We start from the raw sequence: 17,413 nt of genomic DNA, 5'->3' as shown, positions 1-17,413 counted from the left end.
TTCTGTTTCTTACAAATAATCAACCTAGGGAATTCCCTGCCAATCCAGTGGTTAGGACTCTGTGCTTTCACTGTTGAGGGCCTGAGCTCAATCCCTGGTTGGGGAACTAAGGTCCCACAAGCTGCATAGTGCAGCAAAAAAACCAAAAAACTAATAATCAATCATTAATCCTCATGCTGAAGAGACACATTTTGGGGTGGCAAATTTTGCTCCCCTACAAGACATACAAATTTTATTTGATGTTAATATTTTATTTTTTTTACATGTACAAGGGGATCCCGCAGAAAGGAAGTAAAAACTCAAAGAGATGGTTCGGTGTGAGGGCTTAGATACCATTTTAACAAAGTGCAATACATCTGTAGAGAGGCGACAAGACAAAGGAAAAAGGTTTGGGCTTCTAGGGGCAGTAGATCGTGGGAAGGTAAATATAGAGGGAGAAACAATGAAAGATAAGGGTTATTTCAGTTCAACTTCTTTATGCAAATTCAAGTTGGTGCCATCACCAGTGACAAGAGTTTGTTCCTCTTCCTGGTACAGGATCGAGGAGGGGGAAAGGGAATTTCCCTTTCCTCCCCCTTACCTTCACGAAGGGAAATTTATGCCTTGCCTTTAGGCAGAAAGGGGGAGGATAAAGAGCTTTCCCTGCATCTGCTGTTTCTTGATTGCCTTCAGCTCAAAATAATCCTTATGCCGGGAAGTGGCATATTTCGAGATGGTATATCCTGATCCCCTTCAGCAGCTGAGTAAACTGAAGCATAGAAAGCAGCTTGCTTAAAGTCACAGAGCTTGAACTTGAACTGGGTCTGCTTTAAAGATATAGGGAAGGCGGGGCCAGGGCAGCAGGCGGAACTCCACGTGGCAAGGCGGTCATGGTCACTGTCAGGGAGGGGGAAATTTATCCCTCTCCCCTCCTTGAGTTCTTGTGGCTGGACTAATAATAAAATGGACACAAAGATGAACAGGAGAAAAAGAAACAAATTTTAATTTACGTGCACAAATTAAAGAGGCCTGGTAGAAATGGGATCTAAGAAGTGGCCAAAGCAAGCAGCTTTTATACTTTGTAGACAAAGAAATGATAAATGTATGAGGAACTGACAGGACAAAGAAAATTAGGCTTTGGGTTCTTAATTAGTGAAGAATCTAAACAGAGTTTGAGCTTGGGGAAGCAAATTAAAGAAGTAACAGTGTTTGTTTATACAGTTTTCTCGCCCCGATAAGGGTGTCCTTTTATCTCCAGATGCAGGGAGTGAATTTTCACATGGGAAAGTTAGTGATTGATTGATTTGCTTTGACTTGGGGATTCTCTGCTCTCTTCTTTCTTTTTTTAAAAAATTTTATTTCTTTATTTTTATTGAAGTATAGTTGATTTACAATGTTGTGTTAGTTTCAGGTGTACAGCAAGGTGATTCAGCTATACATACATATATATCTATTTTTTTCAGATTCTTTTCCCTTTTAGATTATTACAAAATATTGAGTATAGTACCCTGTGCTATACAGTAGGTCCTTGTTGGTTATCTATTTTATATATAGTAGTGTGTATCACACGGGAAATTTATTTTCTGCTTCCAGAGAGACACAGAGGAGGGTCAAACTGTTCTTACATCAGCTGTTTCTTAACTTTAATTCAAAAATAATCAATATACGATTGAGGCCTATTTTGGGGGACAGCCTGCCCTGGGCCCCAACATCATGTGGTTCAAAATTTGTGCTCTTTAGCCTTCAAGACACCAAACACAGGGGAAGAAACTGCTAGACCTCTAAGGAGGTAAGTGGTAGCAGGAGACAGAAAGAACCAGGGCGATGAGGACAAACCCGAAAACTTCCACCAGGGAGGCTGGGGAGTCAGGACAAAGGGGTCAGAGCCCAGAAATGAGTCATCACAGAAGTGGGGAATAAAACCTAACACTAATGTCTTTTAACAGGGTGGTGGAAGAGGAGGGGAGGCGCGAGCGGGAAGATATTGAGGGGAAGGCTGTAAAGAGATGGCAAGGAATTGGTTTATGTGATTGTGGGCCAGGCTGGGCAAATCTAAGCTCTGTAGCACACGCTGTTAGGAAGGGCAGCTTGGAAACTCTTGGGCAAGAAGTGGTGCTACTGCCCACAGGCAGAATCTCTTCTTCTTTTTTTTTTGGCCACGCCATGTGGCTTTTGGGATCTTAGTTCCCCAATCAGGGATTGAACCCCGTGAACCTGGGCCCTGGCAGTGAAAGGGCTGAGTCCTAACCACTGGACCGCCAGGGAATTCCCCAGAATTTCTTCTTCTTTAGGGAAGCAGAACCATTCTGCTCTTAAGGCCCTTCAACTGATTGCATCAGGTCACCCAGATTATTGAGAACAATTCCTTTTACTTAAGGGCTACTGTAGATGTTAATCACATCTGCAACATTCCTTCACAGCAACAGCTCGCTGAGTGTTTGACGGGACTACTAGGATATTGTTACCGAAAGCTCAGATCTCTGCACCAGCGCTTGAATCGAATCTCGGAGACAGAGTTCTGGGTGAAGTAGAAAAGGATAGTTTTATTACGTTGCCAGGCAAAGGGGACCACAGCAGCCTCCTGCCTTGAAAAACTGTGTGTCCCAACCCCAGAGGCTGTGATGAAGGGTTTTAGAACAATGGTTCAAGGGTGGGGTTGCTGACCAGATCAGGGTGTGTGCAGGGTCTCAGGTGGTCTCTCCTAATCTTGATGAGCTTCTCTGGTCCCTCTCATCTTGCCTCAGGTGGTTTCTTGGCTGCTCCTCCCTTGATTAGCAACTGTTGGAATCTGCCCTTTGGAACTCCGGGAAGGTCATGGAGGCTGGGGTCTTGCCTACAAGAAATGGAAGACAAAAAAGGCCTTCTATGCCCGGGAGCCCCACAGGGGCTCGGTTTCAATATTCACATAAAACTGACCATCACAGTGCTCAATAAACACTGGCTGAATTAATCAGTAACAATAAGCCAATGTTTATTGGGTAGTTAGATGCCAGACACTGTTCTGAGAACTCTGTATGTATTAATTTTTTTTTTTTTTTTTTTTTTACCACTGCGCCACCAGGGAAGCCCTGTATGTATTAATTTGTTTACTCTTAACAATAAATTTACAAGGTCAGTGTCCAACATTAGTGCTGTTTATCAATCAATATTTCCTCTTCTCCTTTCTCTGGGCACGTGATAGGTTTTCATTTGGCCATCCCCTTTAAATTCAGTATAGCCACGTGACTTGTTCTGATCAATGAATTATGATCAGGAATGATTTCTATCATTTCCAGGTAGAAATGTTTACGAGCCAGTTTATTGCCTCTTTCTTTTCTCCTTGTCATGTTGACCAGCAATGTCCAGATGGTGGGCCCTCTACCAGCTTGGGTCCCCCAAAGGGGGCAACATGAGTGAAATCCTAGCTGACCAGATTGGACACATAGCGTGTATTTTAAGCCACTGATATTTGGGGGTTATTTGTTTCGACCTTATAACCCAGTTTATCCTGATTATCTCCCTTTACAGATGAGGAAACTGAGGAGAGATTAAGTAACTTGTCCAAAGTCACACAAATAAAAATGGTGGAGCCAGGATTCAAACTCAACCATCTATTAGTCCTTGCTGTCTAGAACCCTACAACGTCTCAGACTGATGCCAAAAACTCAGCCTCTGTGCACTGGTGCCGAATTGAATCGTAGAGGCAGAGTTTTGGGTGAAGTAGAAAAGAATAGCTTTATTTCTTTGCTAGGCAAAGGGGGACACAGCAGGCTCGTGCCCTGAAAAACTGTGTGTCCCAACCGGGGAGGATCTGGTGAGGAGTTTTATAGCAATGGTTCAAGGGTGGGGTTGCTGATAAGGATTAGGGTGTGTGGGGGGCCTGCACTCCTTTAATCTGGCCTCAGGTGGTCTTGTCTGGAATGAAGAATGCTAATATCTTCCATTTTTGGGGGGTTTTAGTTCTGTAAAGACCTCAAAGATATTGTTATGTGTATCCCTTAAGGGGGAACCAGGACCCTACCCAAGGCTGCACTATTGTTTCTTGGCTTCTCCTCCCTTGTCTCTGCATCCCCTCCCTTCCCTGATTAGCAGCTATTCGAATCTGCCCTTTGGAACTCAGGGAAGGTCATGGAGATTGGAGTCTGTTCCCTACAACCAAGGAACGGGGACACAGAAAGGCTTGGTCATGCTAGGTTTCAAGATTGCCATCTTTTTCTAAGGCTTAGTTCTTCAGCTTTCCATTGAGAGTGGCTTTTAATGCCTCCTTCCCCCATCCCAAACCTTTGGCAATGTCTGGAGACATTTTTGGTTGTCACAACTTGGGGGGGGCAGGGCAGTTGTGCTACTGGCATCTGGTGGATAGAAGCCCAGGCTGCTACTAAACATCCTACCGTGCACAGGACAGCCCCACAGCAAAGAGTTATCCAACCCCAATGTCAATCGCACTGCTGTTGAGAAGCTCTGACTTACACGAAATTCCTCTCTTGACCAAAGTTAGCTTCTGCTTGCCACTGGAGACTTGGTTGGGTTGTTATGAATTAGTTAATTAATTAATTGAAAACAGCAGGGTGTCAGTGCTGGGCCTGGTCTTCGTTGCCATTTGCCTGACTGATCTGGAGGAGTAACTGGTGAGAGCGCCGCATGTGCCCATGACACTTAGCTATGCCAGGGAGTGAAATGCCAAGCCGCTGGCGATACATCGCAGGAAGAGCTCACCAGGCTGCGTGAGTGGGCAGAGCAGTTGCCAAGGACGAGCTTCAGTGTGGGCAACTGCAAGGTGCTGTGTTTGGCAAAAAATAATCCAGGCTATACTTAGAGGTTGGAAGAGGATGGAACAGGATAGAAGAAAATGAATAGAAATGGAAAGAATTCCAGAGAGTGATTCCCAAGCCTGATTTTAAGACTCACCTGAGCTCCAGCTAACGACACTGATGCAGAGGCCCTTGCCCTGGAGGTACTTGATGAGAGGTCTGGGCGCTACTATTGGATCAACTTTTTATCTTCTGCAGGAATATAGACCCTGTTTCCCCAGATTTTCTGATTTTCAAGAGAAGCCCAAAATCCTGGCTTTTATATGTAAGTTCCCATCCCGCCCCCCGCCCCTTTCTGGTAACTTTTTTGATATAACGTCAAGCCTATAGAAAAGTCAAGAATGAAAAAAGAGCTCCTTCCCATACCCTTTATCCAGATTCACCAGTTGCTATCTCTTTGTCCCACTTGCTTTATCACTCTAAGTTCCCAATTTTTATAAACAACCTATGGATCAAGCTAAACAAGAATGTGAATGGACTTTGTTCCTTAAACTGTCATTGGTGACTTCTGAAGCTCAGGCTCCCTTCTGACGAATTATGTAAGAATCTCTGCTGGGGCACCTGGACATTTTGTATTTAAAAAAAATTCCTCCAGATGGTGCTAATGTTCATCCAGGGCTGAGAACCACTGGTCTGGGTCCCTCATGGTAATTTTATTCCCCTTATTGGTGACTGGCTTAGTGGTAGACATGGAGCCTAATTCTGGCCAAAGAGAATAAGGGGAAAATCTAATGGAGTAACTTCAAAGAAAGGTTTCTTCCCCCTTAAAATACACACAAGAAGGGACTTCCTCGGTGGTCCAGTGGTAAAGAATCCGCCTTCCAGTGCAGGGGATGCGGGTTTGATCCCTGGTCGGGGAACTAAGATCCCACATGCCTCGGGGCAACTAAGCCCGCGTGCACCACAACTACTGAGCTTGCGTGCCTCAATGAGAGAGCCTGCATGCTGCGAACTACAGAGCCTACATGCTCTGGAGCCTGCGAACCACAACTACAGAGCCCATGTGCCCTGGAGCCGGGCACCACAGCTAAAGAGAGAAAATCCACACGCCACAACTAGAGAGACGCCTGAGCACCACAACGAAGAGCCCACGCACCACAACAAAAAAGATCCTGCACACCTCAGCGAAGATCCTGCGTGCCGCAACTAAGACCCGACGCGGCCAAGAAAATAAATTTAAAACAAAAAACCAAAAAAAACAAGACACACAGGAAAGAGGCAGCTTTTGTGCTGGATGTTGCATCTGGATAAGATGGAATTTTTTTTTTTTTTTTTTTTTGCGGTACGCGGGCCTCTCACTGTTGTGGCCTCTCCCGTTGCGGAGCACAGGCTCCGGACGCGCAGGCTCAGTGGCCATGGCTCACGGGCCCAGCCGCCCCGCGGCATGTGGGATCCTCCCGGACCGGGGCACGAACCCGCGTCCCCTGCATCGGCAGGCGGACTCTCAACCACTGCGCCACCAGGGAAGCCCAGATGGGATATTTTATCTTGGTATGATGGATACTGGCCCAAGGATGGAAGCGTGGAAGGATGGAAAGACTTTGGATCCTTGGATTTATCTTTGAGCTGCTGAATTAACTAACCTGTGAGCCCCTTTATCTTGAGATTTCGTTTTACAGAGGAAACATTTTTTCTTACTTAAATTGAATGGCAGAGATGACTAGTCACTTGCCAAATATTAATGAATATCTTATATTATGTAGAGATATTACTAGGAAACAACTCTCCAGCCATGGATGATGTTTTCAGCATCACCTCCCCTGGAATCTAGATGGAACCATGTGACTGCTCTTACTAATGGAATGAATGGGTTACTTCTGGGTCAAGGTAATTAAGTTTAGCTGCATGATCCTTCACTTCCTCATCACCACCCCTCACCTCTCCTCCTCCCCCCATCTACGGAGGTGGATGATATCAGGACCACCCTGAAGCCACAAGATGGCAGAACTACAAGATAGAAGCAGCTTGGTTCCCTGAGTTACAGCTTGGAGCAGAGCCATCCAGGAGTGTTACTCAGCCAGAAACACCTACATTGCACTCTGTGTGAACAAGAAATAAAGGTTTACTTGGTTAAGCCTCAGAAATTTGGGGGTTTGTTATGATAGCTTAATTTACCTGATAAATACAATCTAGTTAAGTTAGAATTGGGTGTTACTTTCAGACAGAAGGTTCTTACTTAAAGTGGGAAAGAAGGACCCATGAAGTCCAGACCACCATCTTAAAACTGTTTTTTGTTTCTTTGGGTTCTTTCATATTTACAAAGAGGGAATCAGCGTTCCACAAACTTAATCTAACTTCCAGGAGTTGCTTGCTTTCAGCCTAGTAACTTGGCCTTGCCATTGCCTTTATGGTAGCTTTCATTTTAGGCTGATGATTTACTAGCCCTCAGACACTGCCACTTGGTTTCTGGTCCCTGGTTCTTTCTCAGTCTTGGCTCTTTCTGAACTGAACTGGCTTTGAGGTTCTGATCTCCCTTCTATAAACATCCTGACTAAATACCGTTCTGGTCCAGCTGTCCTGCTGTCCCTAAGAGGGACTCTCAGCTGCTCCCATATGGCTGGGTGTTCCCCAGTTCTGGAAGCTTCAGAGGTTCTAGTCAATGTTCATTTGGTAACTAGGAACAGAGACTCACTCAGCCTTGCTCAAGGCAAGGGGAGATTGTTGCAGGAATTCGGAAAAAGTCTCCCAGAGATCTGAGGACTACACCTGCAGTACAGCTGGGCCTGGAGGAAATGGGACAGGGAAGCTATTAGAACCCAAGGAAGCCACTCTCTTCCTCTCTTTGTGATATTTGTTTTCCCCTAAGTAGTACTTAATGCATTCTCCTTCTCTCTTTCCTTCCTTTGGATAGCTGAGCACTTACCAGATGAGTAGCTAGAACGAGACAGTCAAGTACACTGCTGTCCCAGAACTTATCTCCTAGTAAGTAAACAAACAAGCAAAAGATAAAATATTACACCCTTCCGAGCTATCAAGAGAATAAGTATGGACTATACTAAAGAATAACAGGGGATTTGCTTTTGAGAGTTGGTAAATGTAGAGGTGACTTGTCAGCTCAGACCTGAAGAATGAGAAGGGGACAGCCACCTAAAGAGAAGAGAATTCAGGCAGTGGGAACAGCAGGTGCAAAGGCCCTGAGGCAGAAATATGTTTGGCTGGATCAAGGAACTGAAAAGGGAGGACATGTGACTGAAGTGTAGGCCACGAGATAAAAGGTGGCATGGAATGAAGATAGATAGGTTAGTATGATTTTTTTTTTAATTTAATTTTTTGGCCTAGCCACATGGCATACGGGATCTCAGTTCCCTAACCAGGGATTGAACCCATGCCCTCGGCAGTGAAAGCGCAGAGTCCTAACCACTGGGCTGCCAGGGAATTCCCTTTAGTATAATCTTTATAATGCAAGACCTTGGAGACCAGGGCAAAAATTTGGATTTTATGTAAGTATAATGGGAAAGCTTTGCAGGGTTGTCTTCTCATGACCAAACAGTTTTTTGTTTTTTTTTTTTAATAACTTCAACTTGCATTTGGCCTATTGTTGCTGCCCTAGTCCCAAGGCTTCCTTATATCTTTTCTGTTTTGCTCCCCCTAGCCAACTAGCAACTGTTTTCTGTGTCTCTTAGTTAAAATTCCCAGCAGAGATCATCTGATTGTCTCAGTTTACCTTTTTTTTTTCTCAGTTTACCCCTTTAAGTCAAGTCGCAAGCCCCAGGCCAGTGGCCACGCTATGAATGGGTTGGCTAGCCTTAGATGAGATGTAATCTATGATATAATCAGCTGTGCCTGGGGGCAAGGTCATGTCCAATTCATGATCATGTCCACCTACCAGAGACTGTGGATAAAGCAGGCAACGTACAAGCTCTTAAAGAAGTACTTCTAAAGATAATATTTATGAAACTAGTATTTCACTGGGTGCCTAACATATAAAATTTCTGAAAATACATATTAGATTGTCTCTAATGTATCCCTAATTAAAACTCTTAAATGACTCTACAGCCATGGATAATGTTTTCAGCATCACCTCCCCTGGAATCTAGATGGAACCATGTGACTGCTTTTACTAATGGAATGAATGGGTTACTTCTGGGTCAAGGTAATTAAGTTTAGGTGCATGATCCTTCACTTCCTCATCACCACCCCTCACCTCTCCTCCTCCCCCCATCTACGGAGGTGGATGATATCAGGACCACCCTGAAGCCACAAGATGGCAGAACTACAAGATAGAAGCAGCTTGGTTCCCTGAGTTACAGCTTGGAGCAGAGCCATCCAGGAGTGTTACTCAGCCAGAAACACCTACATTGCACTCTGTGTGAACAAGAAATAAAGGTTTACTTGGTTAAGCCTCAGAAATTTGGGGGTTTGTTATGATAGCTTAATTTACCTGATAAATACAATCTAGTTAAGTTAGAATTGGGTGTTACTTTCAGACAGAAGGTTCTTACTTAAAGTGGGAAAGAAGGACCCATGAAGTCCAGACCACCATCTTAAAACTGTTTTTTGTTTCTTTGGGTTTTTTCATATTTACAAAGAGGGAATCAGCGTTCCACAAATTTAATCTAACTTCCAGGAGTTGCTTGTTTTCAGCCTAGTAACTTGGCCTTGCCATTGCCTTTATGGTAGCTTTCATTTTAGGCTGATGATTTACTAGCCCTCAGACACTGCCACTTGGTTTCTGGTCCCTGGTTCTTTCTCAGTCTTGGCTCTTTCTGAACTGAACTGGCTTTGAGGTTCTGATCTCCCTTCTATAAACATCCTGACTAAATACCGTTCTGGTCCAGCTGTCCTGCTGTCCCTAAGAGGGACTCTCAGCTGCTCCCATATGGCTGGGTGTTCCCCAGTTCTGGAAGCTTCAGAGGTTCTAGTCAATGTTCATTTGGTAACTAGGAACAGAGACTCACTCAGCCTTGCTCAAGGCAAGGGGAGATTGTTGCAGGAATTCGGAAAAAGTCTCCCAGAGATCTGAGGACTACACCTGCAGTACAGCTGGGCCTGGAGGAAATGGGACAGGGAAGCTATTAGAACCCAAGGAAGCCACTCTCTTCCTCTCTTTGTGATATTTGTTTTCCCCTAAGTAGTACTTAATGCATTCTCCTTCTCTCTTTCCTTCCTTTGGATAGCTGAGCACTTACCAGATGAGTAGCTAGAACGAGACAGTCAAGTACACTGCTGTCCCAGAACTTATCTCCTAGTAAGTAAACAAACAAGCAAAAGATAAAATATTACACCCTTCCGAGCTATCAAGAGAATAAGTATGGACTATACTAAAGAATAACAGGGGATTTGCTTTTGAGAGTTGGTAAATGTAGAGGTGACTTGTCAGCTCAGACCTGAAGAATGAGAAGGGGACAGCCACCTAAAGAGAAGAGAATTCAGGCAGTGGGAACAGCAGGTGCAAAGGCCCTGAGGCAGAAATATGTTTGGCTGGATCAAGGAACTGAAAAGGGAGGACATGTGACTGAAGTGTAGGCCACGAGATAAAAGGTGGCATGGAATGAAGATAGATAGGTTAGTATGATTTTTTTTTTAATTTAATTTTTTGGCCTAGCCACATGGCATACGGGATCTCAGTTCCCTAACCAGGGATTGAACCCATGCCCTCGGCAGTGAAAGCGCAGAGTCCTAACCACTGGGCTGCCAGGGAATTCCCTTTAGTATAATCTTTATAATGCAAGACCTTGGAGACCAGGGCAAAAATTTGGATTTTATGTAAGTATAATGGGAAAGCTTTGCAGGGTTGTCTTCTCATGACCAAACAGTTTTTTGTTTTTTTTTTAAATAACTTCAACTTGCATTTGGCCTATTGTTGCTGCCCTAGTCCCAAGGCTTCCTTATATCTTTTCTGTTTTGCTCCCCCTAGCCAACTAGCAACTGTTTTCTGTGTCTCTTAGTTAAAATTCCCAGCAGAGATCATCTGATTGTCTCAGTTTACCTTTTTTTTTTCTCAGTTTACCCCTTTAAGTCAAGTCGCAAGCCCCAGGCCAGTGGCCACGCTATGAATGGGTTGGCTAGCCTTAGATGAGATGTAATCTATGATATAATCAGCTGTGCCTGGGGGCAAGGTCATGTCCAATTCATGATCATGTCCACCTACCAGAGACTGTGGATAAAGCAGGCAACGTACAAGCTCTTAAAGAAGTACTTCTAAAGATAATATTTATGAAACTAGTATTTCACTGGGTGCCTAACATATAAAATTTCTGAAAATACATATTAGATTGTCTCTAATGTATCCCTAATTAAAACTCTTAAATGGCTTCTGAATGTACTTAGGATCAAAATTCAAGATCTTTAACATGCCTGTAATTTGACATCCTCTGGATCCAGCTTTTCTTTTAGTCTCGTCTGATGCTACTCTTCCTGTATGTGCTCCAGCTTTACTGACTTTTTTGGAGGAGGGGTCTTTCCAGTCTCAGGGCCTTTGCACACACTGGGGTTTTTTCTCCCTTCATGTGTCCCTCTTTTACTTGGATAATGTTAGCTCTACCTTTAGGTATAACTGTAAATGCCAACTCCTGTTCCTTGACTCTCCATCAAAATTAGAGCCCTCTGTTTACATGCCTGTGTACTTTTTACTCTCTACCTTCCCTTTATGACACAGATCGCAATTGTAAATGATGTTGATTTGTGTGTTTACTTGTTTAGGACTTTAGTACTTGTTTAGTACTGGACTGGGAGTTCCATGAGGGCAGTGGTCATATCTGTGGGGATTATGGTTGTTTCTGACACATAGTAGGTACTCAGTAATAAGTGCTAGATGAATGAATGAGTGAGTGAGTGAATGAATGAATGCCACGAAGTGAGAGATTATGTGGCCCAAGGAATCACTACAGACTTCATGGAAGGGAGGAGGCTTAATCTTGGCCTTGAAGAATGGACAGAATTTAGAGAGGACAAGGGAAAACATTGCAGGCAGGGATAATGCTCATCGACAAAGCTAGAGAATTGGGAATAAGTATGTGGACACTGGCTTGATTAGAGCAGAAGAGTGTCAACACAATCTGGAAAACAAGGGGGAAAGGGCCCAGGAGGAAAAACGTAAATCTGTGAACAGTATTAAATAATAATAGCTAACATTTATATGGTGATTATTGTGTTTCAAGTACAGTTCCAAATGCTTTATGAAAATAAGCTCATTGAATCCTCACCACAAACCTATGGAGTGAAGACTATTTTTGTGTCCATTTTACAGCTGGGGAAGTTGAGGCACAGGGAGATTATCTTGTGAAAGTTCTCATGGCTGATAAATGCGGAGTTGGGATTCAGATCTGGGCAGTGCAGCTGCAGAGTTCGCCCGCTTGAATGTTATGCCCTCTTGAAAGGTAGAGAAGAACTTGGCAAAAGATCAGCTCTGGGGGCCGCAGAATAGAGAAGTATAAAAGAGAAACCCCAAGGTTCTGGTCTTGAGATTGGCTGTAGGATGCTGCTGGTCCAGAAATGAGTGGGCTGGGAAAAGGAGCTGCATTGTGGGAAAAAGGAGGTTGGGAACTCAGCGATGGAGCCAGAGATTTGAGAAGTGTGACCAGAGATGATTAGTGAGTGGCTATCGCGTAGGCTTTGGAATTAGGTTGGAGTACCTGCTTTGCTTTCTCTTTGCAAGTTTCAACATCTATCCAATGGGTTAACAGTAGTGCCTGCCTTGAATTTTAGGATTAATGAGACAAAATAAGGGAAGTTCCTGGCACATTGCTTGGCACACACAGTGGGAGCCTAGTGAATGTGAATACTCTTCACAGGGGTTTGGATGACCAGGATTGCCCGGGGTCCTGGCTGTGAACCACGAGTGTTGATACGAATATTTATTTGATGTCAGCCAGCTGGGTCCAGCTGATCAGTCTTCAAGCAAAGGCACTCTGACGGCCCATGCATCAAAACCTTGCAGGGAGCAGACCTAGAGGTGCGGGGGTCCTTCCAGGCGTCAGGTGCCTGCTTTCCTCCTCCTGCTCTCTGGCCTTTGCAGAAGGCTCCATACTGGGTCTCCAGAGCAGACACCCAGCTAGTTAAGCCCCGGGACCTTTCTCCCCGTCCCCGATCAACTCCCCAGATGCCTTGTTTCTGACAAACTCCTAGTTCCCAGGGCTGCAGGTTGCTTTTTCTTCCCCCTCAGAGTATTCACCACCTATTTACTCCATCTCCCAGATCCTTCCCTCTCCAAGGGTGCCTGGAGCCACTTTTCCCAAAGTGTGGGGTGAGATAACTTGATGTGACACACAGCTGCAATATTAGAGAGAAGTATTAGTGAGAAGGTTTTCCCCTTTCTGGTTCTCCTGATTAAGCCAAAGCAAGCATCTTCTCTGGTGCCAGAGTATCTTAACTAATCTTTCTAACATTTTGGTTATATCCTTTTTACAAAGAGCAGGCAGCTGGCCTTCGGCTTAGAACAGGCAGCAGCTAGAGTATGGTGTGATTGTGTTGTTTTTACTGTATTTATTTTCCCAGTTACCATTTGCTTACGGCAAGCAATTCCAGTTTTACTTTTTACAGTAGTGATATAAAGTTCACTTTCAAGATATATTTATTGAAGTAAAAAATGAGTCAATTTAAAGAGAAACATCAAATAAATAATGGTTAATGTGGTATGTGGACGTGAAACACTTCGCAACGGTTGAACTCAGATGACTGAGATTTGGGAAACGCTGGCAGAGAGAGGAAATCAGTCAAATTAGGAAGCAGAGGCTTTGCCTCTAAACGCTGGCTCTGTTCATCAGCCCCTAAGATACTCCTCCTGAGCCTCTATTTCCTCACCTGCCAAAATGCGGATAATAATTCCTACTACATGTGGGGTTGTCTTAAGGATTCAATGAGGTAATTTGATGTTTGGGTGTAATTTGCATACCATGACTCTCAAGTGTCAAACAAAACAAATTGTTACTAGTCTGCGCTTTACAATAAAATTCACTGAGGGTGTGAGTGTAGGCACGTGACTGGCTTCCCAGGACTTCGAGGTTGTAGCAGGGATGAAGTGTGGCCAATCACATACCCTCTCTGGCCTCAGTTTCCTCCTTGGTAAAATGGGGATATTTCTAGAGGATTAAATGGTACAATATGTGTAAGGTTGTAGAACACAACCAGGTACCAACACTATCAGGTTAGCATGAGTTCCTATGACCATAACTCTGCCCCCTTGAGTGACTGAACCCAGAAGTGGGAAGTTCCTTGGAGGTGTGATGAGCTGGCGTGTGCCACAAGCACCCCAGGAGTCACTGTGGGCAGAGGTGACATCCATTTCTCATGCTTTTATTTATTTATTCATTCATTCATTTTTGGCTGTGTTGGGTCTTCGTTGCTGTGCGCGGGCTTTCTCTAGTTGCAACGAGCGGGGGCTACTCTTTGTTGCAGCGCGCGGGCTTCTCATTGTCATGGCTTCTCTTGTTGCGGAGCATGGGCTCTATGCATGCGGGCTTCAGTAGTTGTGGCACGTGGGCTCAGTAGTTGTGGCTTGTGGGCTCTAGAGCTCAGGCTCAGTAGTTGTGGTACCTGGGCTTAGTTGCTCTGCAGCATGTGGGATCTTCCCTGGCCAGGGCACAAACCCGTGTCCCTTGCATTGGCAGACAGATTCTTAACCACTGTGCCACTAGGGAAGCCCTGCTCATGCTTTCTGATATCAATTTTTCAAAATATTCAAATGTCCTTCCACTTTCTACCCCCCTGCCCCCATGCCTCCAGAGCCTGTGCAAAGTACACCCTTCCCCCCAAAAAAGAATAGCTCCCATTTGGCTTCTATCTTCCTGCAATCATGCTTGCTGTGGACTGAATGCAGTCCCTCCCCACCATCCAAATTCACTTATCGAAGCCCTAACCCTTGATGTGGTGATATTTGGAGATGGGGCCTTTGGGAGGTAATTAGGTTAGATGAGGTCATGAGGCTGGGGCCCTCGTGATGGAGTTAGTGGCTCTGCCAAGTGAGGACACAGTGAGAAGGCAGCTGTCTGCAAGCCAGGAAGAGAGCCCTCACCAAGAACCAAATCTGCTGGCACCCTGATCTTAAACTTCCCAGCCTCCAGAACTGTGAGAAATAAATGTCTATTGTTTAAGCCGCCCTGATCTATAGTATTTGTTATGGCAGCCCAAACTCAGGTAATGCTCACTCTACCCAGAATTCATCCAAAAATTAAAAAATATACATATTGATTATCTGCAGTGTGCTAATCATTTTACACCTGAAGTTTTATTTAAGCCTCACAACTCTGTGGAGGAGAATACTGTGCCATGCTCCATTTTACAGATGAGGAGACTGAGGTTTGAAGGTCGGGTGGGTTTTCCCAAGGTCCTAGAGCTACTGGGTGCCAGAGCCAGATTTTTGAACACATGCTTGCCCCCAGTAGCTTTCCAGGATTTAGGTGAGAGACACACAGACTCTGACATTGGTAGGAGCACCCTGCTGGCCTCAAGAGGTAAAGGAGGATCCTTCCTAGTGGCTAGAGTGTGGATGAGCAAAGCTCAGCGTCCAACACATACATGAGGCAGTTTGAGGGCAGGGCAAATGAATTTGTAAATTTGTGCAGGAATTACCCAGAAGAAACAAAGCACCCCAGCTCGGTTGGTTACGACAAGGCAAAACCTTTAATACGTGAGTGCTTATTACAGTAGCTGCTTCAGGGCTCTGACATCTTTGATTTCTGGGCATGTTTTTCTAACACAGAAAGGTGAATGCCTCCCTCAGGGCCACCTGGGCCGTTGGTGTCCTGAGGATTTGGAGTGGACAATGGAGACAACTCTGCACAAGTCTGGGGATTCGGAGATCCCCCCCGCCCCTGCCCCCCGCCAGCCACCACCCGTGACTTTGAGTAAAGTCCTCTTCCAAGGAGGGAAGAATGTGGAGGTCCTTCCAGTAAAGAAGGAAGAAAGGAAAACATCTGGCACAGATACACAGAGAGAGACGTCATGGGATTGGCTTGAAAAGTCGGGGAGGGACAGAGGGGTTAGGACCTGGAGGGAGAGGGGCGAACTGTGGGAGAAGGCTGAGTCCATTTGGTTTCAGTCTTTGTAAAAAGTAATACCATCACGAGGACCATGCCATGCAACCTCAGAGAAACCTCTGTCCACTTCCCACCGGGCTGTGCTGGGGGTGGAAGGCAGAGGGCAGAAGTCAGTTCAGACGGGCGTGGTGCGCCTGTTGGCCGGATTATTATGCAACGACTCTTTGAACTCTTTGGGCGTGGAATTGTGGAACTGTAGAAAAGCATGGTCCCGGTCGGAGTTGAGGAGGGTCCCCATGGTGATCTTTGAGGGGTCCCGGGAGAGGGTGAACATTGAGATGTCAGTGGAAGGGATGGTGTGGAAGCCTTTGCTGATGGGGGACAGGTCTCGGGATCTGGGCTCTGTGGAGCGGGAACTTGACCGCCTCCGGAATCTATACCTGTAGGGTGGAAGGCGGGCAAAGGTAGATTTCTTCAGGAGCTCCGAGTGGGATTTGGCGCGTAACTGCTGATGTTTTTCGATATAGATGTGCACAGCGACTACTCCTACAATTTCCGCGATGATGAAAGAGAAGGCTCCGAAATAAAAGGACCAGCCGTAGGAGTAGCTCTTTTTGGAGTCACGTTGCCCGGGGTCTCCAGCATTGGCTGATATATAAACTATGATGCCGATGATGTTGCTTAACCCTAAGAGAAGGGGAAAGAAAAATACATCCTTCATAAACCTCAGAGGTAACTGTCACTTTTAGGCGGGAAATATCTATTAAAAAAAATGTGGAGTCAACAGGGAGAGAGGAGAATGGATTTATGGCCAGGAAATCCAGCTGCTGAGCTCTTCTTGCAGGCTCTGTCTCTCGGGAAATGAAGAATTCTGCCGCTCCATTCTGGGTGGGAAGCGTTCAGCTAAAGAATTCACCTTACTCTTTCAGCAAGTGCAGTAGAATTCAGAATGCACGTACTTTCCCTTAGAAGCAATTCATTCCCTCAGAGCTTCATCTTCAGCAATAAGTCATGATGACGGTAAAATGAACGAGATGCAGATTGCTGCCCTTGAGTTCCTCACCATTAGCAGAAGAAACTGACATGTAAATGCAATTATAGCAAAATATAGTAAGGGTTCTTCCAGAGACACATATGAAATGGTTCAGGAGCAAAGAGAGAAAGAGAGAATGATTAAACCCCCTTGTTCTGAAGACAAGGTGACATTTAAGCTGGGTCCTGAACATCAGGAGATGAAAGGTGATTGACAATGGAGTTGAGAGTGACTTACTAGTAGGGTTCTAGCTTGGATGACGGGGAGGTTGATGGTATCTTGAGCTAAAATAAGAGGCAGCAGAGAGAATAGGCTTAGCGAAGAGGAGGTGGGTTGGAAGTGCCTTTTGAGAGTCGGAATGTGGTTGCTGAGTGGACATATATGGGTCTGGAGCTGCAGTTTTGGGAACGAATGGGAAAGGTGCAGTAGCTAAGTCTTTTCATCTGTACAGGATGCGATAATGCTTTAGATTATCTGTTGTTCAAGCATCAAGAACTGGGGAACGTGAAGCTGTTGTCCCCAGTAGACAAGGTCTGCCGACTTAGAGGCCCCATGTGCCAACGGAATAGCCCTGAAAAGAGCTGACTAGGCGCTTGGAGAGAAACTGATTCTCCAGGGAGTAGTAAGAAGAAACAATAGAAACTGAGGGTCTGGGGTGTTGCCCTCATCTGTGACTACTTCTCTCACATTATTGC

The 17,413-nt window shown here is 45.1% G+C and overlaps 1 protein-coding gene and 1 long non-coding RNA gene across 2 annotated transcripts in view; one reads left to right on the top strand and one right to left on the bottom strand.

The window, feature by feature from the left end:
* LOC114487692 (uncharacterized) overlaps positions 1-17,413 on the top strand; it is a 192,854-nt gene that overhangs the window by 72,671 nt on the left and 102,770 nt on the right. The window lies entirely within an intron of this gene.
* The window catches only part of CACNG3 (calcium voltage-gated channel auxiliary subunit gamma 3), a 99,664-nt gene continuing 97,561 nt past the window's right edge, over positions 15,311-17,413 (bottom strand). The window contains exon 4 of the mRNA XM_007105638.2: positions 15,311-16,372. Coding sequence (XP_007105700.1) covers positions 15,861-16,372 — 512 coding nt within the window. The 3' untranslated portion in view covers positions 15,311-15,860. The remainder of the gene's footprint in view (positions 16,373-17,413) is intronic.

Source organism: Physeter macrocephalus, chromosome 14, assembly GCF_002837175.3.
Source record: "Physeter macrocephalus isolate SW-GA chromosome 14, ASM283717v5, whole genome shotgun sequence".
Classification (NCBI taxonomy): domain Eukaryota; kingdom Metazoa; phylum Chordata; class Mammalia; order Artiodactyla; family Physeteridae; genus Physeter; species Physeter macrocephalus.
Note: the sequence above shows the minus strand (reverse complement) of the source record. Positions and strands in the feature narration are given on the sequence as shown.